This window comes from Caretta caretta, chromosome 9 (assembly GCF_965140235.1).
Source record: "Caretta caretta isolate rCarCar2 chromosome 9, rCarCar1.hap1, whole genome shotgun sequence".
Taxonomy (NCBI): domain Eukaryota; kingdom Metazoa; phylum Chordata; order Testudines; family Cheloniidae; genus Caretta; species Caretta caretta.
The window spans coordinates 6,202,894-6,227,982 of NC_134214.1; the positions used below are offsets into that span (position 1 = coordinate 6,202,894).

Consider the following 25,089-nt stretch of genomic DNA (forward strand, 5'->3'; position numbering starts at 1 on the left):
CAACATGATTTGAATTGAAAACAAGGAACAGTTTAAAGTAAATTGCCCTCAATAGCCGGCACCTACCTACCTACCTGTACTGCTCCAGTCCATCATGAGAGAAACCTCACCAGCAGTAGTCAGTCAGTCCTTGCGCTGCACTGTGAAGGTCAGCCAATACTTGCCCTTGTAGATCTACAGCTGGGAACCTCTGTCTGAAAACACCCTGATGGAGTCCTGCTGTCATGTGTTCGTATCTAGGAACTGCCAGCAAAATCGCCTCAACCCAAATACTACTGAGGATGACCCTGCACGTAAACTGTCAGATCAGCTCTTGGATAAATAATTTGGGTAAATATCACCCATAGTATTTATCCAAGACCAGAATGGCTCCTGCAGTGGTAGTCAATGTCTTTCATTTCAGATAGTAAACAGCATAACAACTTGATCTGAAATAGTTTCATTCTAGCTATTAGACATTAATTCATTAACAGCTGCTCTGTGCCCATTCCACACAGGCCGTATTGTTTCATATGGAGCTCTGGTATGAGTGGCCTGATAAAGTTAGTGACAGCAAGATGACTTTTATTCTAGTTTGGTTCCTTACACTCCTCATGCCATGGCTAACCCTGCTGGACCTGCACTGATCCTGTGATGACACTGCTCACAGGTTCTTGGTTCAGGCTTGGTGCTAATACATTTGATTTGTATGTTCTAGTTCATTAAAAGAAATGTATTTAACGTGCGTGAGGGTCAGCAGCATAAACCATCTACAGATAGTTTGTGACTAAGGTTTGCTGGGCTTTGATGCACAGGTGGAAGTGAATAACTTCCTGCCCCTGCCCCAAGATCTGCCTCTCATTTCCCAAACCAGGCCTTTCTGGCCTGTGCACAGAGGCACTTCACTGTCAGACTTCAGACGCCAGTGTGAACATTAGCAGTTCTGCTGAATGTCTCTTTGCTTCATACAGGATCTGTTTCTCTGAAGATTTGATTATTGTGTAAATTCCAGATTACGGCCACGTGGCTAGCAATTTTGCCGAGCATTGTAGCAGCTGTCAGTTTTTATAAATAATCTGAACCCAAAAAACAGGGCCCAGAGCCACAGGAACGAGGTGACAATACTTCATACGAAAGGCAATCTAATACTCAAACTAGTCTCTTCAACATACTGTTCTGCTCCATCTTCTATAGTTTTGTATATGTCCCTGTTTGTTTGAGATAGCACTGACAGAGGCCACAACTAGTGCTTGCGGCTTCCTTTTCAAAACGTTCATTCACTTTGTCCCATTGAATGCCACGGAAGCCATAGTTCTTATAATTGAAAACCCAGGGTAGATTCCAAAGGAGACAGCTGTTAAGACACACACTATCTCAGATCCTGTGACTAGGAAGAGCAATTAGAAATATTACACTAAATGCAAACGGATGTCTCTTTGCAGGGCACAAGAGATCTGGCATGATAAACATGAGTAAAAACATGTATATTAAATAAATAAATGATTTCTAAGCCCTGGTACAAGATTTTACATTTATAAAATTCATGATAGCATAACAAAAATAAGTAAAACATAAAATAGAGGGGATTTTTTTGGTACAAGATATCTCAAATACTGAGAGTACATTGTGTGTATGTTTAATGTATATATAAAATTTTAAATTGCTTCCTTGTTTTAGCATTCACAGCCTTAAGGAAACTTAGGTTCTTTAATTTAAAAAAAACAAAAACAAAAGCAATTCTCAGTATGAGGGGGAATTGGCCGAGGAAGAACCTTATTAACAAGAACTTGGCTTGATTTACTGTTCTCTTGGAAAGGGTGAATAACAAGAGTAATTGCATCCTCCTGAAGTCTCTGCCTTCTATCCTTGTTGAGAAATGTTTTGTTGTTCAGCTGCATTGTCCTTTGTTTAAAGATGGCTGATCTGTCACTCCTTGGTTACAAGTGTAATGTGCGTGGAGAACAAAAGAAAAGTAGCAATCGGTGTTTAACAAATGGTGGTTACTGATCTGAGTGGGTGTGTCCTTCACCATGATGATGGTCTAGAGCAGGGGTTCTCAACTTTTTTCTTTCTGAGGGCCCCCCAAACATGCTATAAAATCTCCACGGCCCACCTTGTGCCACAATAACTGGTTTTCTGCATATAAAAGCCAGGGCTGGTGTTAGGGGGTAGCAAGCTGGGCAACTGCCTGGGGCCCCCATGCCACAGAGGGCCCTGCAAAGCTACATTGCTCAGGCTTTGGCTTCCGTCCCAGGCTGCAACCCCATGCGGTGGGGCTTCAGCTTTCTGCCTTGGGCCCAAGTGAGTCTAATGCTGGCCCTCCTTGGCGGACCCCCTGAAACCTTCTTAAAGAAAAGGAGCACTTGTGGCACCTTAGAGACTAACAAATTTATTTATTTGTCTCTAAGGTGCCACAAGTGCTCCTTTTCTTTTTGCGGATACAGACTAACACGGCTGCTACTCTGAAACCTTCTTGTAGCCCCCTAGGGGGCCCCAGACCCTTGGTTGAGACCCACTGGTCTAGAGTAGTGGTTCTCAACTTGGGGGTACACAGAGATCTTCCAGGGGGTATATCAGCTGATCCAGATATTTGCCAGGTTATACAACAAGCTACGCAAAAGGCACTACTGAAGTCAGTACAAACGAAAATTTAATACAAAGACTTTTTTATACTGCTGTATATACTACACACTGAAATGTAAGTACAATATTTATATTCCAGTTGATTTATTTTATAATTAGATGGTAAAAATGAGCAAGTAAGCAAATTTTTTCAGGAATAGTGTGCTGTGACACTTGTATTTTCGTGTCTGATTTTGTAAGCAAGCAGTTTTAAGCGAGGTGAAACTTGCGGGGGATGGGAGTATGCAAGACAAATCAGACTCCTGAAAGGGGTACCGTAGTCTGGAAAGGTTGAGAGCCACTGGTCGAGAGCGCCTCCAGATTAAATGTGGTGACTTCTAAAGGAGCTGATTGCTATTATAACCAGAATTAATTGTCAGAAGGTCAGGGAAAGAGGATGGGGTACAGTGCACTTTCCCTTTAAGGCAGCTGTGATTCAGCCAGCATAGTGCATTTTTTCTGTCTGAGGAAAAACCTTTTTGGATGGAACACTACATTGGCTAAAGGACAGTTTCTAAACCAAGGCTTGACCCATCCACAGTCACTGACTAAACTATCTTTTTTAAAATGAGCTGGCCTGAACCAATTTTAAAACTAGCTCAGGTAACACGGATTTAGTTCCAAAACAGTAACTGAAAGAAAACAAATATTTGTTTGGATAGGATCCCATTTCCTTTGTAAGTATCAATAAATCAGCAGTGTTGAGAGACAGTATGTCATGTTTGGAAAGAAACCATTGTTCTCTAACTATAGATTTTTCAGCAGCTTCTTAATACCTCTAGTCCAGAATTTGCGTCATGAAGTATAGTGGAGAAATCGTTTGCTATCAGTTTGGAACAAGAGATTGATTCCTTTTAGCCCTGAAGTGTGTTGTTTCCAGTTTCACATAGTGTTTTGAGCCTCCCGTAAACATTTTTACTATAAAGCCTAGCAATATTTTATGGTAAAATATCTCTTGGATTCCAGTCCTCTCCTGGTCCTCACTGACTATGATTGTTTTCTTCCAGCCTTGTTGAATCTTGGTCTCATAAAATGTAATTCCTAACATGGTTTTCTGGTTTGTTGACTTCAAGACTTCGCAGACTAGATGATCATGATGATCCCTTCTGACCGTAAAGTCCTATGAGTCATGTTAATGGTCTTGATGGAACAATCTTTCTTTGGATATTTTTTCTTATGAGGTGCAGGTGGGGAATCTAATAGTCTGAACTCAGTAGTAGGAGCCAGGACCTCCTGAATTCTAATCCTACTTCTGGCACTTCATATTTTGGTCTTCACTAGACAAGGAAATAGAGATATTAATTGCAACAATTACTCTTGTCCTTGCACCATTCCGTATATCCATTCTTTTGATGCATTCCTGCCCTGTACACCTTCTGCCCATGGTTGCACTAGTATATAATGGGTCTCCTGAAGAACTGTTGCTGGGAGCAAGGACATTTGTTAATTTCAAAACAAGAAGCAGTGCATTGTGGGATGGAGCGAGGCAGGACCGGCTGAACTAGTGCAGTTCCAGTGCTTGAGGTCTCCTGTACACAGTGGGTAGAAACTATGATTGTACATTGTTCCCTAATCAGGCACACCTGAGCTGAAATCCTTGTTCCAAGTCTTACCAACAATTTGTTATAGTAATTGTCAGTTATAAAATACCTAAGAAGGCAGCTGTGGGTGGAAGATGAGCTGTTGAATGTCATAATTTCCATGACATGGGACATTGTGAAAAACGCATTCCATTTCAAAAAGAAGAAAAATAGAAATTTCAAAAATCTCTACAGAATGGAAATCTGAAAAAAGTAATTTTAAATGCTCATTGTTTTGTTTCCAAAATTCCATGCTCTCAGGGTCCCAGTTCCCCATCAGCCCTGTCCCAGGCAGGGAGCCTGAAACCTCTGAGAGCCCCCAGGCTTTCCAGGCTCGTGGTTCCGAGCAAGGAGTCTGGAAGACCTGGGATCTCCAGCCCTGGAGCAGTCTTCATGGTAGGGTTGCCACAGAGCCAGGAGTCCTGGAAGCCTGGGCTCCCCAGCAGCCTGCCAGGTGTGCTGGCAGAAAGCCAGGCCAGGTTTTGTCAAACACTGTCTGTGTTTATAGGAAGTTCATTGAAACAAATTTTTGTGGAACATTTTGGTTTCAACAAACCAGCATTTTCCATCAAATACTGGTTTTGCTGGAGAACTCCTGACCTACTCCAACCACAGTGTGTCTTACAAGCAGAAATACAAGGGTCTCTTTCAAACGCTCATCAGTGGGGGCAAAGTCACTGATTGGTCTGGACTGTTCTCTGGAGAAGAAGGTCCTCTGGGAAAACGTTTAATAGGTATTGGGAAGTATGTTATGGCAGGAAGTGAGCATCAGCTCTTGATAGAGTTTTAAAACTGCGTGTAGAATGTTGGAAATCTCACTGTGGATCAGCTGTTGTTTCCGAGTGCCTCCCTAGTAGCTTTGCTGCCTTAGCAGATATATGTGCTCACTTACCTGCAGCTGAAGTGAGTACCTGGTAAGAGGACTTGGGGATTACCAACAGCAAAATTGACCATAGGGGAAGAAGCCTGCTCAAACCACCTTCTAGCCATGCCTGGGAATGGCAGGAGTCTTTTTGGTGGGCCCTTTTCAGTTCCTAGGTGTGGGGGGCATAGATATAGTTTGGGAGGGCTTATTGCAGAAACAGGAAATGAAGGGAAACTGGTGCTACCATCAGATGTCATGTCTACTCTGGAGATACATAAAAGAATCCTAGTTGTTTGACTTGCCTCTTTCTACTGTGATTGAATGTGATTGAACCCTTACAGAGGAAGAACTCCCTGTTTTCTGTGGCTAGCTTTTCTGTTACTGGTGTGAATCAATATTTTACCTCCGGTTTTCTTTCTCCTCTTACAGGTCAGCCAGTTCAGACAGCTCTATTCCAAAGTCATTAATGACAAGCATGATGATGTTATGGCCAAGTTTGGAGCAATCCTGGCCCAGGGCATCTTGGATGCAGGTAATTTCCTTAATATTAAAGCAGTAAAAAGTTCTAAGACTTTGACCAGGGCCTCCGGAAGTGTTCTTGGTCTCTTGAAGCCAATGGTGAAAAGGATTTGGAAGCCTGGAGCTCTGGCTAATCTAGAGCTATTCATCATTACATGTGAGTTTCACAGGCGGAGGCTTATCACAAAGGGTATGATAGTTACAGGGGTATCGGAGCTTCCATAAACCCCTCGTTTTCAGGGGGTTTCACCTGACTGCAAAAATAAAACCTCTTCAAAACAGTTTCAGTGTAAAACTGTTCCAAACTTTAAAGGTAATCCTTTTCCAGATTTCTGCTCAAAGTGTCATTTTCCTTTGAATCCATTTGTCATCCAGAGCCTTGATTTACAGTACGTAGGTGGTGTTCATATGTTGCTTCCTTTCTATTGAAAGTAGTTTCTCCACAAGTCAGTTTGGAAACCTTGCGGTATTTGTGTCTCAGCTTTCTTTGGGTTCTGTGTTAAATTATGTTTTTAACTCCATTAGTGAGCATGTTTCCTCATTGTTGGGGAAAAGGTTCAGAGAAGGAAGCACAATTAATTGTATCAGTATTATTACAGAAAAGCCAAAGCTGTTGTCATCAGAGGGCATCTGCGTAGGTCTGTAGCTTGCCAGTTTGGAGAATTTCATTACACGACTTCTAGTGACTAAGTGTTACACCATGGATTTAAACTACTAAAGCCTTTATAACCCTTGGTGCTGAACAACAAGACCTATTAAGGAAAGATTCCATGGAGAAAAGGAAAACAAATTAAAAGATGTGCCCTTTCCTTTCTCAAGAGCTCACTCTTGCAGGGCTCTTAATTTAGTGATATCAGATGTTCCTATTCTTCTTCCAGTGCTTGCTCATGTCAGTTCCATTCTAGGCGTGCATGCCCCCACGTGCACAGTCGTCAGACACTTTTGCCTTTTGCCTTAGTGGTATCCGTAGGGTCGGCTGTGGCACCCTCTGGAGTGCTGCACTCATGCCTCGGTATATCAGGCACCACGGGCCCTATGCGCTCTCCGTTCCTTGTTACCGCCCGGGGAGGGTCAGGGGGAGGGATAGCTCAGTGGTTTGAGCCTGCTAAACCCAGGGTTGTGAGTTCAATCCTTGAGGGGGCCATTTAGGGATTTGGGGCAAAAATTGGGGATTGGTCCTGCTTTGAGCAGGGGGTTGGACTAGATGACCTCCTGAGCTCCCTTCCAACCCTGAGATTCTATGAACGCCTCTTTCCCTTGAATCATAGAATATCAGGATTAGAAGAGACCTCAGGAGGTCACTTAGTCCAACCCCCTGCTCAAAGCAGGACCAATCCCCAATTTTTGCCCCAATTCCCTAAATGGCCCCCTCAAGGATTGAACTCGCAACCCTGGGTTTAGCAGGCCAATGCTCAAACCACTGAGCTATCCCTCCCCTCCACCCTTGCTTCACAAGTGGTCAGCGGTTTTTTTTCCTCCTGCTTGAACTCTGTGCTTGAGCTGTAAATAGTCTGTTTATAGTAGTTTAGTTAGTAAGTAAGCAGTCAGTCAGTCAGTTAAGGACCCGGAGGGGACTTTGCTGGAGGCGGGGCATGCCCCAATCTTAGGGGTTTAAACCCGACTCTGACTGCAACAGGCCTATGCCTGTTAGTGACCCGCACAGCAGCTGTTTGAAGTGCCTGGGGAAATCCCATAAAAAGAGAAGTGTCACATCTGTAAAAACTTGCGTCCCAGGACACAGAACATGACATTTACTTGAAGGCCCTCCTCTCATACTTGGAGCTGGCATGGCTGGGCACAGCACACAGCGCTTCGACTTCGATGCCCCCTTTGCTGGTGCCCAAGAAGAGGGACCAGGCACCAAGCAAGCCAGATCAAGGGACATTGGGTATAGGACCCTGCTCGGGCCACCCGCCCACACTGGACCTGCAAGGGGGCTCTGCCACAGGGAGTAGCACCCCCCTAAGGACCCATCACCAACTCCAGGGAGCAGTAGGAGAACCAGGCTGATGGCACGGTCAGCGCCCTCTTGGCACCCGGAGAGCAACAAGGATGGACCCAGCTAAGGCTCCCCATGAGGGCAAGCTGGCCATGAAGGCGTCCCAGAAGGCAAGCAAGCACTACCGGTCTCCAGAGCCAAGGCAGAGCCCTGTGTCATCATGCCATTGGTCTTCTCTTCAGCCCAGGTCGCTGGTTCGCCACAACAGGTCACTGGCACTGCATTCCCGGTCTCTGCCTTCGCGCCAGGGCTCGCCTAGAGAGATGCCAATCATCTTACTGTCGATACCGGCCGTCTTCATGGCGACCGGTCACCGTCACCGAGGCCTTGGGGACACTCTCAGCTGAGCGCCGCTCTCCCTACTCCTGGCACCAGTCTGACTATTCCAGGCACCGGTTATCTGCGGCAACGGTTAGCCGCCAGACCCACGCCTCGACGGCCCCGCCTTGGTCTCCGGAGGAAGAGGACTTCTCCGGCATGGAGATGGGGCTCAGTCCCTCATCTACACAGCAACGCGACTGGGTTCTGGAAGGTGCATCCACAGTGGCAATGCCGACCTGGCAACAGGGCCAGTGACTGACCCAATGGCCCTATTGAAACACCTGGGGCATGCCCGTTATGCCGATGCCCCTGTCCCACCAGTCCTCAGTCGCCACATTGGACAAACCTCACTCGGCATCGGCAGCACCAGGCTTGGTGCAGGATACGCCGGTGGGCGCTGCGGTGGAGGAGCAGGTGCCCACCCCGAGACCTCCTTCCCCTGCAGGGGAAGATGCCCCGGGCCCTCCCCCAGTAGTCTAGTCATCCTCTTCCTCTCCAGACGAGGCGGTGGCAAGGCCCTCCCAGGCTAGTCCACCGGGACCCTTCATGGACCCCTCTCACGAGCAACTCCTCGTTCAGAAGGTAAACCGCCTTCTACAAGTGTGGGCAGTGGAGGAGGTCCCTCCGGAAATGAGGGGAAAGGGTTCTATTCCTGCTATTTCCTGATCCCGAAGGAAAAAGTGGCCTACATCTCATTCTCGACCTGCGACGGCTCAAAAAATACCTCAAGAAGTTGAAGTTTTGCATGGTATCCCTGACCTCCATCATTCCCTCCCTAGATCCGGGAGACTGGTATGCTGCTCTTGACTTGAGAGATGCTTATTTCATATCTCTGTCTTGCCAGGACACAGACGGTTCCTTCGTTTTGTCGTGGGCCAGCACCATTTCCAATTTACGGCGCTCCTCTTTGGCCTATCCTTGGCCCTGTGGGTCTTTACAAAACGCATGCCCCCCCAGTGCTGCTTACCTAAGACTCCAGGGGGTCCAGATCTGTCCTTATCCTGACGATTGGCTCATCAGGGCAGATCACGGGATCACATGCAGAGCAGCCTCAATCTGGTGCGAGCCACATGCCATGACTTGGGCCTGTTAGTGAACGAAAAGAAGTCAACCCTAGTGCAATGGATAGAGTTCATCGGGGCAGTTCTCGACTCCATGCAGGCAAGGACATTCCTTCTGGAGTCCCGCTTCATGTCAAACATAATCTCCTGGGTGAGGGATAATCCACTCACCACCGCCCACACCTACTGACGATTGTTAGGTCATATGGCGTCCTGCACCTACCTGGTCCGCCTTGCCCGGCTCCATCTCTGCCTGCTGCAGGCATGGTTAATGTCAGTCTACGTGCCCAACAGGCATGACCTGGACCTGGTAGTCAAGGTGCTGGACCACTCAGTGTGCCTCCCTGGAACCAGGAAGGTTTTGGTGGATCGCCTCAGCAGAACCTTCTCGTCTCGCCTCGAGTGGTCTCTCCACCCTGATGTGGTTGACCAGATCTTCCAAAGGCGGGGGTTTCCCCAGGGAGACTTGTTTGCGACTCGCCACAACAGGAAGTGCCACCTGTTCTGCTTGTTCTGGAGGATCGACAGGGACTTCCTGTTGGATGCCTTTCTGTTCCCGTGGTTGGGGTATCTGATGTATGGTTTCCCGACAGCGCTGTTGCTCCACAAGGTCCTCATGAAGGTCAAGCAGGACAAGGCCAAAGTCATCCTGATTGCCCCGGCTTGGCCTCCCCAGCACTGGTTCAGCACGCTTATGGACTTGTCGGTGTTGGCCCCGATGCTGCTGCCCTGCTGGCTGGATCTCCTGTCGCAGAATCATCGCCGGCTCCTGCACCCAAACCAGGCGGCTCTGCACCTCACAGCTTGGTTGCTCCATGGTTGACTGCTGAAGAGCAGGAGTGCTCAGCGTGAGTCCAGCAACAGCCCTCCACTAGAGCTACCTATCTAGGTAAATGGAAACGCTTCACGTGCTGGACTTCGGCCCAAGGGGTTGGGCCTGAGCAAGCCTCGCTGCTGCTGATCCTGGACTACCTTGTGCATCTTCAGTTCCAAGGGTTGTCCCTTTCATCCATTTCAGGGCAGATGGGTCTTCGTGCATGGCATGACGGTCCGGTTCTTAAAAGGTCTGGAGCAGTTCTATCCTCAAGTCTGGGATCCTGTCCCTCCTTGGGAGCCTAATCTGGTACTCACATAGCTCATGAAAGCGCCCTTCGAGCCCTTGGCATCCTCTTCTCTTCTTCTGCTCTCCTGGAAAGTGTCATTCCTGGTGACGATAACTTCTGCCCCAAGGGTTTCCGAGATTAGGGCACTCATCCTGGAACCGCCTTATATGGTGTTCTTCAAGGACAGGGTCCAGCTGCGACAGTATCTGGCTTCCTGCCCAGGTGGTTTTGTAGTTTCATACGAGCCAGGACATATTTTTGCAGTCTTCTTTCCAAAGCCTCTTAAGTCTGAGGAGGAACATAGATTGCACTCCCTGGACATCAGGAGTGCGCTAGCCTTCTACATAGACAGGACCAAACTGTTTTGCAAGTCAACTCAGTTGTTCGTCGCGGTAGCAAGTAGGATGAAAGGTCATCCAGTGTTTTCCCAGAGGATTTCATCTTGGATCACCGCCTGCATCAGTTTCTACTATGATCAGGCGAAGGTGCCTACGCTGGCAGTTGTCACCACGCACTCAACTAGAACGCAGGCCTCGGCGGTGGCCTTCCTGGCCCAGGTGTCCATTCAGGATATCTGCAGAGCTGCTCCCTGGTCGTCTGTTCATGTTCACATCTCACTATGTGCTTACCCAATAAGCTCGAGATGATGCTGGCTTTCGCAGAGCAGTGCTGGAAAATGCACGACCGTGAACTCCGAGCCCACCTCCAGGGATATTGCTTGTGAGTCACCTAGAATGGAATCGACATGAGCAAGCACTCAAAGAAGAAAAAACGGTTACCCACCTTTCATAGCTGTTGTTCTTTGAGATGTGTTGCTCATATCCATTCCATGACCCACCCTCCTGCCCCTCTGTCGGAGTTGCTGGCAAGCAAAAACTGAGAGGGCCTAGGGCCGGTGGTGCCTGATATACCAACTCATGAGCGTGGCACTCTAGAGGGTGCCACAGCCGACCCCGCAGATACCGCTAAGGCAAAAGTCTCCGATGACTGTGCACGAGGGTGTGCATGCACCTAGAATGGAATGGACGTGAGCAAGGCATCTCAAAGCACAACGGTTACGAAAGGAAGGTAACCTTTTTTTTTCTTCCCACAATCAAATGTGACTTCCACCTCCTGTCCTGTTGTACTACGGGCCATTTCCCCCCTTGAATCCTCTCATCCTACATCTGAGAGCTTCATTCACAGCACACTTGCTGCAGCTTGGTCAGAGGACAGACACTGACCTTTATGTTTTAGGACCATGGCTGGTAGGAGACATTGGCATCACTACAGTCATCTTCCTTCCTCCGCCATCACCCCTCCCCCTTATCAGACCTGAGCTCGAATAGCCTGGTTGGCACAAGACTCAAGGCTACTCCCAAACCATAGTCTCCTGTGGTGTAGCATGTTGCCATGAAGCCTCAGGCCAGCTGGGTCATAGATTTTCTTTCATAGATGTGGACCTGCTTTGAACTTTATCTCTGTCAGGATCAAGTTAAAAAATTCAGGTAAAATCTTGTTTCCATCTTATTCATTTATCATACAGCAGCTTGGAAGAGAGAGAGAGAGAGAGGTAGGGGGTGTGTGGGTGTGTGTGTGTGTGAAGAGAGGGGGAGAGTGTATGAAGTAATCGTAGGACTGGAAGGGACCTCGAGAGGTCATCTAGTCCAGTCCCCTGCACTCATGGCAGGGCTAAGTATTATCTAGACCATCCCTGACAGGTGTTTGTCTAACCTGCTCTTAAAAATCTCCAATGATGGAGATTCCACAACCTCCCTAGGCAACTTCGATCCATCGTCTACAGCCAAGCTCTGCGATACAACCGCATTTGCTCCAACCCCTCAGACAGAGACAAACACCTACAAGATCTCTGTCAAGCTTTCTTACAACTACAATACCCACCTGCAGAAGTAAAGAAACAGATTGATAGAGCCAGAAGAGTTCCCAGAAGTTACCTACTACAGGACAGGCCTAACAAAGAAAATAACAGAACGCCACTAGCGGTCACCTTCAGCCCCCAACTAAAACCCCTCCAACGCATTATTAAGGATCTACAACCTATCCTAAAGGATGACCCAACACTCTCACAAGTCTTGGGAGACAGGCCAGTCCTTGCCTACAGACAGCCCCGCAACCTGAAGCAAATACTCACCAACAACCACATACCACACAACAGAACCACTAACCCAGGAACTTATCCTTGCAACAAAGCCCGTTGCCAATTGTGCCCACATATCTATTCAGGGGACACCATCACAGGGCCTAATAACATCAGCCACACTATCAGAGGCTCGTTCACCTGCACATCCACCAATGTGATATATGCCATCATGTGCCAGCAATGCCCCTCTGCCATGTACATTGGTCAAACTGGACAGTCTCTACGTAAAAGAATAAATGGACACAAATCAGATGTCAAGAATTATAACATTCATAAACCAGTCGGAGAACACTTCAATCTCTCTGGTCACGCAATCACAGACATGAAGGTCGCTATCTTAAAACAAAAAAACTTCAAATCCAGACTCCAGCGAGAAACTGCTGAATTGGAATTCATTTGCAAATTGGATACTATTAATTTAGGCTTAAATAGAGACTGGGAGTGGCTAAGTCATTATGCAAGGTAGCCTGTTTCCTCTTGTTTTTTTCTACCCCCCCCCCCATATGTTCTGGTTTAACTTGGATTTAAACTTGGAGAGTGGTCAGTTTAGATGAGCTATTACCAGCAGGAGAGTGAGTTTGTGTGTGTATGGGGGTGGGGGGGATGTGAGAAAACCTGGATTTGTGCAGGAAATAGCCTGACTTGATTATGTAAAGAGTTGTCACTTTGGATGGGCTAGCACCAGCAGGAGAGTGAATTTGTGTGGGGGGGTGGAGGGTGAGAAAACCTGGATTTGTGCTGGAAATGGCCCACCTGATGATCACTTTAGATAAGCTATTACCAGCAGGACAGTGGGGTGGGAGGAGGTATTGTTTCATATTCTCTGTGTATATATAAAGTCTGCTACAGTTTCCACGGTATGCATCTGATGAAGTGAGCTGTAGCTCACGAAAGCTCATGCTCAAATAAATTGGTTAGTCTCTAAGGTGCCACAAGTCCTCCTTTTCTTTTTGCGAATACAGACTAACACGGCTGTTACTCTGAAACCTGTTACAGGCAGAGAAGCTTAGTGTCATCTGCCGTAGCTGGTGCAGTTGAACTTGTAATCCTTTATGGGAAGGAAAAGGGGAGCAATTCTATCCCAGCGACAGGGCTTTAATACAGAGGGCAGCATTTTCAGAGAGTTGGGGAGAGCTGTCACGTTTTTTTGCTCCCACAATGATGTAGTCATTAGACTTGTGGTGTCGCATGAGGGGGGTGCTGTTGAAGTGGAAATAAAGAACTTGGTCAGTGTTTAATTGTTAGGCCTAAGCAGCTGCATTTCGCTAGAGACTTGCCTTGTTAGTTTCAGTGTACAGGGTTTTTTTTTTAATGTTAACTGGGTTTTCTCCCGAAACCCCTAAGCTTGTGTAGTCTTTTCCTCTCTTGTCCTTAGCTGACAAGGGTTCTTTCTCTGTCCCTTCCCAAATTGACAGACCGTATCTGAAAAAGTATGTATTAGTAGGTTAAAGCTCTAAGAGTGAACTTGTGATCTCTTTTAGACCTCACAGTTTAACCTACTTCAAGAGATCCTCTGTGCTCTAAGTATCTATTCTGGTTTTAAATCTTCCCCTCTCTACAAGTGAGAAGGAAACACCAGCCAAGGTCGATAAGCCAGCATTTATGTACTGCCACCAAAATGCATTTTCTGCTCCAGTGGTTGGCTCAGGAGCAGCCGCTAACTAAATTGCTCCTGAGTTAAAATTGACAGCACTGGCAATCCTGAGGCTGTGAGAACACAACCAAGTTAATTTCAGTTTCTACTGAAGAAACAAAGGACATCTGTGTTAACTAAATGCAAAGGGAGAAAAATACAGTTGCATTCTAACAGGAAAATACAAACAGAAGTAAAGTACCGAGACTTTAAACAAGTCAAGTGCAGGACAGTGCACTGCCCTTTGCAGGGCCCTGTTTTAGTGGGGATTATCTTCCCTCTCAGTCAAGAGTGTGGTGGAGGTGGGTGGATAAGGAGTGCGCCAAAGATAGTTGAATGGGTCCTTTTGTCTTTTGGATTGTGAGCTCCTTGCACCAGGTACCATCTTGGTTTTATGTCCTATACTGTGTAGCACAGAGCTCAGAATTGAAGCTTAACTAATAAGGAATGGCTAAGAAGAAGTTAAAATCCACAGGGGTAAGGGCAGGTGCGACCAAGCCATCATGGATTTTTGGTGTGGTTGTGATGCTAGGAAGACCTCTTAGGAGGGCGAGGTAAGAAGTTTCCTTCCAAATTACTTAGGGAAGAGCTCACTTTGGATTTGTGCTTGTAAGTCCACCTCAGTATTGTTACCCCAGTAAACATAGATCTGTCAGGAAATGTTTTTCCTGTTTCAAATCCTAAACTCTTTTGATTTCTTGCAAGAATACATTCAGCTGCACAGAGGGGTTCCCTCATATACCTCCAATTCAGTGTTGCTTTCAACTCCTATGAGACACGGAAAAAGCACTGCTCCTTTCTCCCATCCTTGCCCGCCTCTGTTTACAGAGTCCCAATTTAAAATCATACCTTCCATCAGTAACTCTAGCTATTAGAAATATAAGACATTATGTATATTAATACTTTTGCCTGCTAGATGAGTGCTGTCTTTTGTGTTCTATTGCATATGCGAATCACCTCGCGGACACAAGTTGACATTGACTCTGCCAGAGGCTTGGTGGTTTATTGGATGAAATATTGACCTTTCTGCTCTAGAAATATAGCACAGGTGGTCTTCATGCTGTCCTAGGTGAAGTAAGCTATGTGCCTCTGCTGATTTAAAAAATAATCAGCATGGTAGTGTTGGGGGAGCCTTTGGGCATTTTTTTCCAGGGGCTGTGAAGTACCATCACACTGTTGTATGTTGATATGACCCAGTAATGATGAGCTGAACACCATCGTGTTGCACTGGGCCATGCTCTCACAGTGTCTTCAGCAAGGGATTTGTCCCATCAGACAAACTTACAACTGGGTGGGAGGAAATCATGGAAGTTAGACCTTGTCTACACTAAAGGGAAAAGTCGATTTAAGCTTCGCAATTTGAATTACATGAAAAGCGTAACTCAAATTGACATAGCTTAGATCTACTTACCGTGGGGTCCACGCTACACATCTTGATGGGAGAGTGTTTCCCATCGACTCCCCTTACTCTTCTTGATCCTGGAGTCGACGGGAGAGCGATCGGCGGTCGATTTAGTGGGTCTTGACCCGCTAAATCGACCGCTGATGCATCAGTCGCTTCCGGTAACTGTAGACAAGCCCTTAGATGCTTGCAGCACAGCCACTTAAGGACTGAATTCACTGGGGTATATAACAGCAAAACCTAGTTTGTGTTCTTTGCTGTTATGAGTCCATATAAAATCTAGCATAGCAGATCCTGGTAACTTTAGGGTTACACACTGTAGGTCCAACAGACTTTGTGTCAGTAGCAATATAGGTGTGGGGGGTGAATCTTATGGTTATCTTAGGAGCCCTGAAGATTCTCCATGTTTAATCTCCTTTAAGACCTCATTAGAGGCATCATCTCTGGCCTGGAATGTCTCTCTTCTGAGCCTGTTGGTGCTGCTGCTTAATTGTTAAGGCAATAACTGTTATGCAACACAAGGTCCTTCCATCTTTCCTGCTCCCCCACAAAACCGATGTGGATGTGAATGTTGAGTGTGCATTTATGGAGAGCAGAGAAAGTGGCATGAACGTATCTCTGAGATCTGTCACTCAGCCAGGAAATTCCAAGGAGTGGATAATATAATTCTGAAGGTTAAAAATAAAAGGTTGGAAAATAAAATTCCAGTAGTTAGAATAAAACAAGATTAAAGTTGCTTCAGCAATGTGCAGTTGGTTGCTTTTCACAGTCTATCTTATGATCATATAGATAGTAACACAGTAAACTAAAAGCTTAAACGTACAAAGGGAGAAAAGGCTAGAAACCAGGAACGTGCAATGTCTTTATTTGCAGGGAGTATGTTTGTGCTTGTACAGTGCTTACCGCAGTGGGGTCCTGATCTCTGAATAGAGTGTCTAGCTGCTACTGCAGTACAAATAATTGATAACAATAAACCAAAAAGAGGGGAACTGCAAGAGAGCAGTGGGCGGAGCACATAGGAGATGTTTGTAAGATGAGATGGCGTCCTTCTCTTTCCTCAGTAAGAAAACAGCACCGCATTGCCTTCTTTCAGAAGGCAAAGGAATGAGTGTGAAATCTTGTGGTGACAACAGGAAAGCCCCAGAGAAAGTGGGTGTGCAGACATTGGGATGGCACAATGCAAGAATCCTTTTCCTTTCTTTGTGTGTGTTTTAAACAATGGTTTTCCCAGCTTGATCACAAGCAGCAGATCTGATTTTAATCAGCTACCATATTAGCAAAAATTGATCTCATTATCCTTTGTTTCTTGGTGCATCTCCCAAACTCTGGCAGCAGCAGCACTGAGCAGCTCCACTTCAGGTGGCTACTTATTTTATGCAGGGCAGAGGAATGCTGATCTGGGTCTGGGAATCTGTTATAAATTGCACTGCACTCGGAATGAGTGCTTGATTGTATTTTAACACAATTAGCCTCTCTGCACCTGGCCTCGTCAGCGGTAATGGACTTGCCTGTTGCCCTCTTCAACTCACTCTGCTAAACCCATCAGAGGACTGAAAATCAGATTTACACTTTCGTTCTTTGCCCGCAGCCCTAGCCTTCCAGTTCAGTTTCTAGCTGAGTGTTTCTGCACTTTGTCAACATGTTAAGTTGTTTTGGTCTCTGCTTTGCTAGTACAAAGCTAAAGACTTTGTTGTCTGACAGAGATTTAATTCTATTGCAAAGCTTGCACAAGCTTGTCTCTTTGCTGCTTAGATTGATAACCTCTAGAAATTACTGTCGAAGTTGCTGCTGTTTACATTTTTTTCTACTAGGATGAATAAAAGCATAGGCGTATTTCATCTGTAGGACAATAGCAGTTCAGGGCATAAGCCTTAGCATTGTAAGAACAGTCCTATTAAATGAATATCATAGAAAACCAGATGCACAGTCTGTGTTTCCTGTGATCTGTCGGTGATTTGCATGGTGAAATTGGCAGTACCACAGGTCTGGCTGTTTGCTCATGCGCTGACCCTTCCGCTGTCCATACCACAATTGAAGTGTTATTGTCTCGATGCCCTCTTGACAAAATTCATTTGCTGGGGGCAGGGAGGGGTTGTCTCTCCGCTGGTTCCATGTTGGGACAATAACTAGCTGCCCAAAGCACCACTGTAAATTCCATTGCCACAGGCGGTGGTGCATAACCTGAGACCAGAAGCTGAACTAATAGGGGAACTGCGTCCCAGAGGGTTTGCTCTTCAAGTTGAGTGTTGAGGACACTGTGGTTTAGTTTCTGCTATAATTGTCTTCCTGGCAGTTGTTTCAGAGGCAGCTCATTGAAGTGTCTGTGTTGAGCAGCGCTGAGAAGCGGACTGGCTGCCCTCTCCTAACTGACTCTGTTTGTGATTCTCCCCTTCTCCTCAGGTGGCCATAATGTAACTATCTCGCTGCAGTCAAGGACAGGACATACTCACATGCCTTCAGTGGTGGGGGTACTGGTCTTCACTCAGTTCTGGTTCTGGTTCCCCCTGTCACACTTCTTGTCATTGGCTTACACCCCAACCTGTGTCATTGGCCTTAACAAGGACCTTAAGGTATGTGCTTCCATGGTTGATACAGTAGTCTGATGAGAGATGAAATAGCTGGATGACAACTGCCTGCCGTTCCATAATGTTTTCCATCATAAGCACCAATCATTAGCTTTCTGCGAGTTTGTTCATGAAGGGAATCTTACTACAAACAGCACAAGAATCATGTGTTCTGCATGGTGCTGAAGAGTATCAATAGCTGAATGTTTATGATGAATTGCTGGTACATTATGAGTTGCTGGCACAAAGAGAGCAAGGCCTTTCCTAACCATTTTCTTTTCATCGCCAAGGGAATTCAGTCTGTAAGTTTTAACTTCCTGGGGTCCTTACGTTGCACCAGTACCATTGTGTCTGGCCTCTGCATTAGCTTTCTGGTTTACCCCCTTTTCATTCTGAATGCTGTCAGCTCATTTGCAGAGAATCTGTGGAGGTCAGCCTGGCAGAGCTTTGGGCACCATCCAAGTTTGGGAACTCTTTTTAAACTCTGTTCCTGTTGAACCAGCTTCTAACAGTTTGCCTGGCCATCATGTCCTAGCTGCTTATTATACAACCTTGCCTTCTTGGGAGGAGATAGAGAAATCATGGATGTTACAGTGTGAGGGGGATATGAATACAGCCCCTATTGTAAATCTCTGAAGGAGTCCAGTTGTTTGAGGAAAGAGTTCCAAAGATGCATTGACTGCATTGTGCCCATTGAAACACTATAGTGTGCCTTGGTAATGGTGCACTAAGACCTCTTCATGGGCTGTAATATAGGATAGGCTAGGAGATGGCTTTAAACATATTTTGACCTCATCCACTGTAGCTAGCTAAAGTGTGCTAGAAACTGTAGCTGGAAGAGTGTGAAAAGCTAATATTAATCGTAGTGCCTCAATTTTGTTTGAGCCTTAGCGTAGACAGGGCTGATATTACCGTGGGTGACTGGTGGGATTTGAATCATTCAGTCCCTGTGGGTAGAGATCTGAGTATTAAAGATTGCATCAGGTAAGCCCTTCAAAAGGTTACACTTTAAAGCTTCCCATTACAGAAAGCCTAGTGCCTCCTGGCTAAGGATGTGATGCTCTCTGGGTTTGAAAAATATGCCTAAAACGTGGAATGAGAGGAGCCAGTATTTCACTCTGACACTAGTGAAAGTCATTGGTAAATCAGCAGTTTGAGTTGAGTCAGAATCTAGAGTGATGGAAGCCTGAATGTTTTGCAGTTTGTTCTGCAGTCTCCCTCTTTGTGCTGGAAAAGCCTGATCGTGCACAGCAATCTTTCGCAGGCTTATTTATGTGCACTGGCATATTGTATTGGTTATCTGGTTTTCTTTCCTGCACTGTGTACATTTCACTACAGGGAGATGAAACCTTGCAATTTCAGAGTCTCTCATCAAATGGCACTAGCTTCATTAAAATATTGGTAGATTCTAAACCCACCAAACTGTCAAACTATGCCCATGAGGATTCAGGAGTGAGGCTAGAAATAGGACATGCTTTCTGGATTCCTAGGTATAAAAGTAGTGAAAGGACCAATTGGTCAGCTAATTCCTCTCCCTACATTGTAGCACTTTGAGGGCTATCCTCCCCTCAGCATGCTAAGTATTTATTTGACTCTTCTGTTAACACTGAAGGGATTGGGGAACACGCTTGTTGCACTGCTGGTATAGTAACAGTGCCCAAGTCCTGTAGTTCTTGTTTGTTGTTACAGTGAAAATTGTGCTAAGACCAGGATTTAAATTCAGCTAGAACTGTCTGGAGCCCAGCTCTGGTAATATTTTCATGGCTCTGGGGGCCCGTGAGCTAGTTCCAGGATGTCCGTGGGGCTGCACAGGGCTGGAGTCACAGCACCTAGCAGAAACCCCTAGCCCCACCACAGGGCAGAAGCCCCAAGCTCCACTCCTTCCCCCCCGGGTCTGGTAGGTGAAAAATGGAGTGGGCATGGGGGGCTTCAGAAAATATTTCAAGAGAATTTAAGCCCTGGCTAAGACCCCACATTTATGAAGGGACCAGTTCAAGTTCCACTGTTAATTAACTACATCTCCAACTCAACTCAATATCACCCTATCATTCTTCCCTGATCATACCCAGAGACTCATGAGGGGCTCCTGGTCTTCAACCTCCAGAGTCCTCCCTGGGGAGTCCCACGTGGATCCACTTTCTCCCTCATCCTGTTCCATAGTTACATAAAACCACCAGAGGAGATTGTGGAACAGCATAGACTGGAACGCCAGCAATGCCCAGACTGAACCCAGTTCCGTCACCTTCACTCACCCATAGAGCGCTGTATCCCAGCTGGGCTGGGACCTGGCTGAGATCAGCAACTTCCTCCAGGAACAGCTAAGGTGACTTTGGCGGGGAGAGAGAGAAGCACTTTGAAGAATTCACTGCCTCCATGGCATCCTCCTCCATCAAGGGCCTCCAAGCGTGAGAGCAGCCATCGGCCATGGTGAGCTCTGGACTTCTCACCACATCTGGATTCCAAATAGCTACAGTCATGGGAAGCTCTCTTTCTGTCTACTCTGCCCCCTCCTGTGAGGATCAGACTTAGCCTCAGTGACCCCTGAATCCATCCCCCTGGGTTGGCTAATGTAACTCTCTCCGCCAAAGAATGAAACCAGCAGCTGTTGTTTTTTTTTAAGGTTCCAAATAAAGCAGTACAGGGCTCTGAGAAGCTGTCACCCCCCTGCTCTGCACTGGCTCCCTGTGTAATATGGGTTAAATTCAGGATTACAGTTCTTACCTTCAAAGCAGTCAGCAGGACTGGTCCAAGTTACAGGGCTACAGCTGTTTGCCATCACCCGGCATAACGTCAGAGCAGAGCGGTCTGTGCCAAGGGACTGCGACTCCGGAATGCTCTCCCGTTCTGTGTATGTTAGTGTTAAATGATGGCACCCTTCTGTGTGCAGCTAACGAGTGATGTCTCAGTTAGTCTGAAAGGAGCTTGGTTCAAAAGGCCATTTCTGTGTAAGCTCCCCATTGCCGTTGTGATGGGTTGGATCACAGAAACCCCCTTGGGAACTGCCACCTGATGTGCTGAGACTACCCATGAGCCTGTTTCCCCTGGCAGCTTAGGACGTCAGTGCCCTGCCTGGTTTGAGCCAGATACGCTACCCTGCCGCAAACCCAGACCCAGGTCTGACCCATGTCCCCTAAACGCTGCAGGCTTAACTGAAAACAGCTCAAGAAGTGTTCCTGTTTCTAACACTCAGATGCCCAACTCCCAACGGGATCCAAACCCCAAATAAATCCGTTTTACCCTTTATAAAGCTTATACAGGGCAAACTCATAAATTGTTCACCTTCTATAACACTGATAGAGATATACAGTTGCCCCCCTCTGCCCCCGGATTAATACATACTCTGGGTTAATTAATGAGTAAAAAGTGATTTTATTAAATACAAAAAGTAGGATTTAAGTGGTTCCAAAAGTAACAGACAGAACAAAGTGAATTACCATACAAAATAAAATAAAAAACGCAAGTCTAATACAGTAGGAAAGCTGAATACAGATAAAATCTCACCCTCAGAGATGTTTCAATAAGCTTCTGTCACAGACTGGATGCCTTCCTGGTGTGGGCACAATTCTTTCCCCTGGTACAGCCCTTGTTCCAGCTCAGGTGATAGCTAGGGGATTTCTCATGACTGTAGTCCCTTTTGTTCTGTTCTACCGCCTTATATAGCTTTGGCACAAGGCGGGAATCTTTTGTCTCTCTGGGTTCCCACCCCTCCTTCTAAATGGAAAAGTACCAGGTTAAAGATGGATTCCAGTAGCAGGTGACATGATCACATGTCACTGTAAGACCTCAAGCCCTCATTCCTCCCAGGCTGACTCACAGCAAGGCCTGCCTGCAAACAGAGCCATCCACAGTCAGTTGTCCTGGCTGATAGGAGCCATCAAGATTCCAAACCACCATTAATGGCCCACATGTTGCACAACTACAATAGGACCTCAGAGTTATATTTCATATTTCTAGTTTCAGGTACAAGAGTGATACATTTATACAAATAGGATGACCACGCTCAGTAGATTTATAAGCTTTGTAATGATACCTTACAAGAGACCTTTTGCGTGAAGCATATTCCAGTTCCATTATATTCACACTCATTAGCATATTTTCATAAAATCATACAGAGTGCAACGTCACAGTGGTAATATCAGACCACCTCTCAAATACTAACAGCGGCCGCCCAGGGAATTGGTGGCAGTACTGGGATTTGATCCCAGATCTCCTGAATCCACATCCAGTGCCACAACCATACAGCCATCGTTCCTCCCTCGGCTTTCTGGGGCTCTCAGCTCTAATTGTGCTCTAATTCCTTGTGATTATTTTTTAAGGTGCACAACATTTTTCATGTAAGTTGAGCAACTCAGTTTTACTGGCTCAAACCTTGTAGGTCATATAGCTTTCAATGCTCTTTCATTTGGCCTCTGCCAACTCTTACCTGTTCTGACACTGAAGAGATGTGTTGGGAAGGAAAAGCAGCTTAGATACAGTGGTGGTGAGTGCAGTATAAATATTTGGATGGATAGATAGAAGAAAGCTGTCTGGCTGTATCCGACCGGGGGAGCGTAATGTAATGTGAAACCAGTGAAACTTGTACTGCTGTCTTGGAAAAAGTGAATGGCAGAAGATGCGTGGTCTAGTCTGCTGTGCGTAGATAAAGCTGATCCTGTTTTAGGTCTTAAGGCCAGTTTTGTGCAAAAGACAGCCACAGCTAAACCATGACAGCATCATAACAATGAAGAAACAGCTGGATGTGCATAGTGTGCAGTAAGCTGGAGAAGCAGAAAATGCCCTACCAGAGTTGAATTATATCATAATTGAATAACGATGTTACAGCTGAACATTTGCCACGGATGGCAGCTTCTCAGCTTCCGGAGGGGGAAAAGGGAAGCTTTTGTACTTTAGATGATTTGTGTTTATCTTTGTAAGGAGGAAAAGGCAACCAAGGCAGCTATTCTGCTGTTTGGTTCTTTCCCTTTACTTTCCTGTAACAATTCTTTCAAAAGTCTGTATTTTTTTTTAGATGCCAAAAGTCCAGTACAAATCCAACTGCAAGCCCTCTACCTTTGCATATCCTGCCCCTCTGGAGGTACCGAAGGAAAAGGAGAAGGAAAAGGTTGGTAAGCTGATCGGCTGACTTTTCTACTCTCTGTGGACTCATCCACTATGAACATTAACCTTCCCAGCATTAGCCCATGGCAACGTATTCCTTTAGGAATGAAGAAAAGATTGTCAGTTGCTAGTATCTCTGAGAGTAAATATTACGTAACTCTGGCCGTGTAGCAGCATTCTTTTCCTCACGGACTTCTTTCCTTTGTAATAGCAGTTGCACTCAACATACCTGGACGCTTCTTATTGCCACATGAGCTTTGTGAAATGGGTGAGGGTGGCCATAAAAATTGGCCCATTGATTTTAATTCACTGAGCTCACCACCTTTCTGTCTCTCTCATTGCTGAGTCTGGAATTCACTGTCGCTTGTAATCTTTGTGCTGGGATTTGACTGGCGCCTTCCTTGACTAGCCGGATGAGCAGGAGAGCTGTTACAGGAGTATTTACCATGTACATATTGCTCCTTTGCGCGTAGCATCTTTTTGTTCTGTATTCATACAGCACTGAGCACAGTGAGATTATGACTAGGGCTCCTAGGTGCAATGGTAATACAAATAATAAATAACAGTCCTTGAGGGCAGGAGTCCAAAGTGTCCCAACAGCTAACGCAAGGCATTAAGCATTCATGGGTAGAATTTGTGGGCCTGTGCACTGCAAAACGGTAAATGTAGAAATGGTAACGTCCAGGTAAGAAAATTGAGCCTCAGGTGGTCGTCTTTGGCAGGATAGGTGTCCTCACACAAAGGAGGGCAGCTCATGTGCCCATAGAACTTGATCATCACCATCCGTGGCTTGACTGCAGCAGGCGGAGCAGACCTGCCAGCCACCAGAGAGAGGCAGCAGAGGTGTGTACTCAGGCATGTCTTGCTAATGTGTGTGGCATCTGGTGAAAACTGCTAAGCAGTTTAAGAAAACCGAACACTAGAAATGAGGGGTTCTCGGATTTAGAGAACAGAAGCCTGTAGAAATTAGCCCAAATGAGGGCAATAGACTACTACCAAGCAGCTGGTTTTTGCCTTGGAATAGGACCGGATTGTGCACAAAGGCAAGTAATATCATAAGAAATTTCACAGTGGCAGGTGCTTTTGGACATATCCCGCCCTTTCCAAAATTCAAACCCCGTGGCTGATTCTGGCCCACCCTTAGAATACCTTGATATGGCACCCTAAGACTCCACCAAAACCTTAGAGGAATGGATAATCTTTCCAGGAGCAGGAACGGACGGGCAGGGCTGACACGGGTCTGCCTGCTGACCCTGTGGTGGTGGTGGTGGTGTTGTCTAACACTGATTGTTGAAAAGAAGCTGTGGACACTCAGAGAAGATCAGCCCAATTGTTTCTTCCTCGGATGAAACTTTTCACATCCTGGGCTGTTGCAGTGTGTCTGCCATTGTGTGCCAGTTACCCATAACAGCTGTGGATTACAGTAGTGCCGGGGTAGAGGAGTGGTGAAAAGGATTACGACATTGTCAAGAATCTCTCTTCTGGCTTGATGTTGCCTTGTCACTGAAACCATGGGAGCGAACTTTCCCATGGTAAGAATTCCTTGTCACTCCTCAAATTTAAAGAAATCCCTTAGTAGGGAAAACAAAACAGCATTGAGTAATCTCTACATTAGGGAGCTTGCCCTCTCTTCACTTACAGAAACTAACCAGATCTGATTGTGTAACACCCTTTTCCACTCCTGTTTGCCATTTCGTCTTCTGCGTGCTGCTTATAAGGTAGTGGGTGGGTAGTGAAACTGAAAATTGGCACAGTGCTGACTCTCCTTTTGGTCTGCTTGCCTGGCTGGGAGATGAGCCCTGCGTACAGTGTTGAAGCCATTCTGAAAGCCTTCTTTGTTGAAATGTCCAGGTTTCTACTGCTGTGTTGTCCATCACCGCAAAAGCCAAGAAGAAGGAGAAGGAGAAGGAGAAGGAGAAAGAGAAAAAGGAAGAAGAGAAAATGGAAGTGGTGGGTATAAGCCATAAATATCAAAATGTCCTCCAGCGAGTTTTGTTTGGGGGGCTGTGTATCACATGAACACTGGCTCCTATACACATCTCTGTTCCCATCATCACCTGCATTACCGTAGTTTCTCAGAACCGTGTTAACATGATTCAATATATTGAGTAACTTATCCAGGCACAAGGTTCTTGTGGGGCTGTGGAAGAAATGTAATAAAATTCCTGTTCTTTGGTGCACCACTGGTGACTTTTTAACAATCT

The 25,089-nt window shown here is 46.1% G+C and overlaps 1 protein-coding gene across 1 annotated transcript in view; it reads left to right on the top strand.

The window, feature by feature from the left end:
• The window catches only part of PSMD1 (proteasome 26S subunit, non-ATPase 1), a 125,882-nt gene that overhangs the window by 89,371 nt on the left and 11,422 nt on the right, over positions 1-25,089 (top strand). Inside the window, exons 19-22 of the mRNA XM_048864644.2 lie at positions 5,476-5,578; positions 17,625-17,794; positions 22,797-22,889; positions 24,737-24,835. Of these exons, the coding sequence (XP_048720601.1) occupies positions 5,476-5,578; positions 17,625-17,794; positions 22,797-22,889; positions 24,737-24,835 (465 nt within the window). The remainder of the gene's footprint in view (positions 1-5,475; positions 5,579-17,624; positions 17,795-22,796; positions 22,890-24,736; positions 24,836-25,089) is intronic.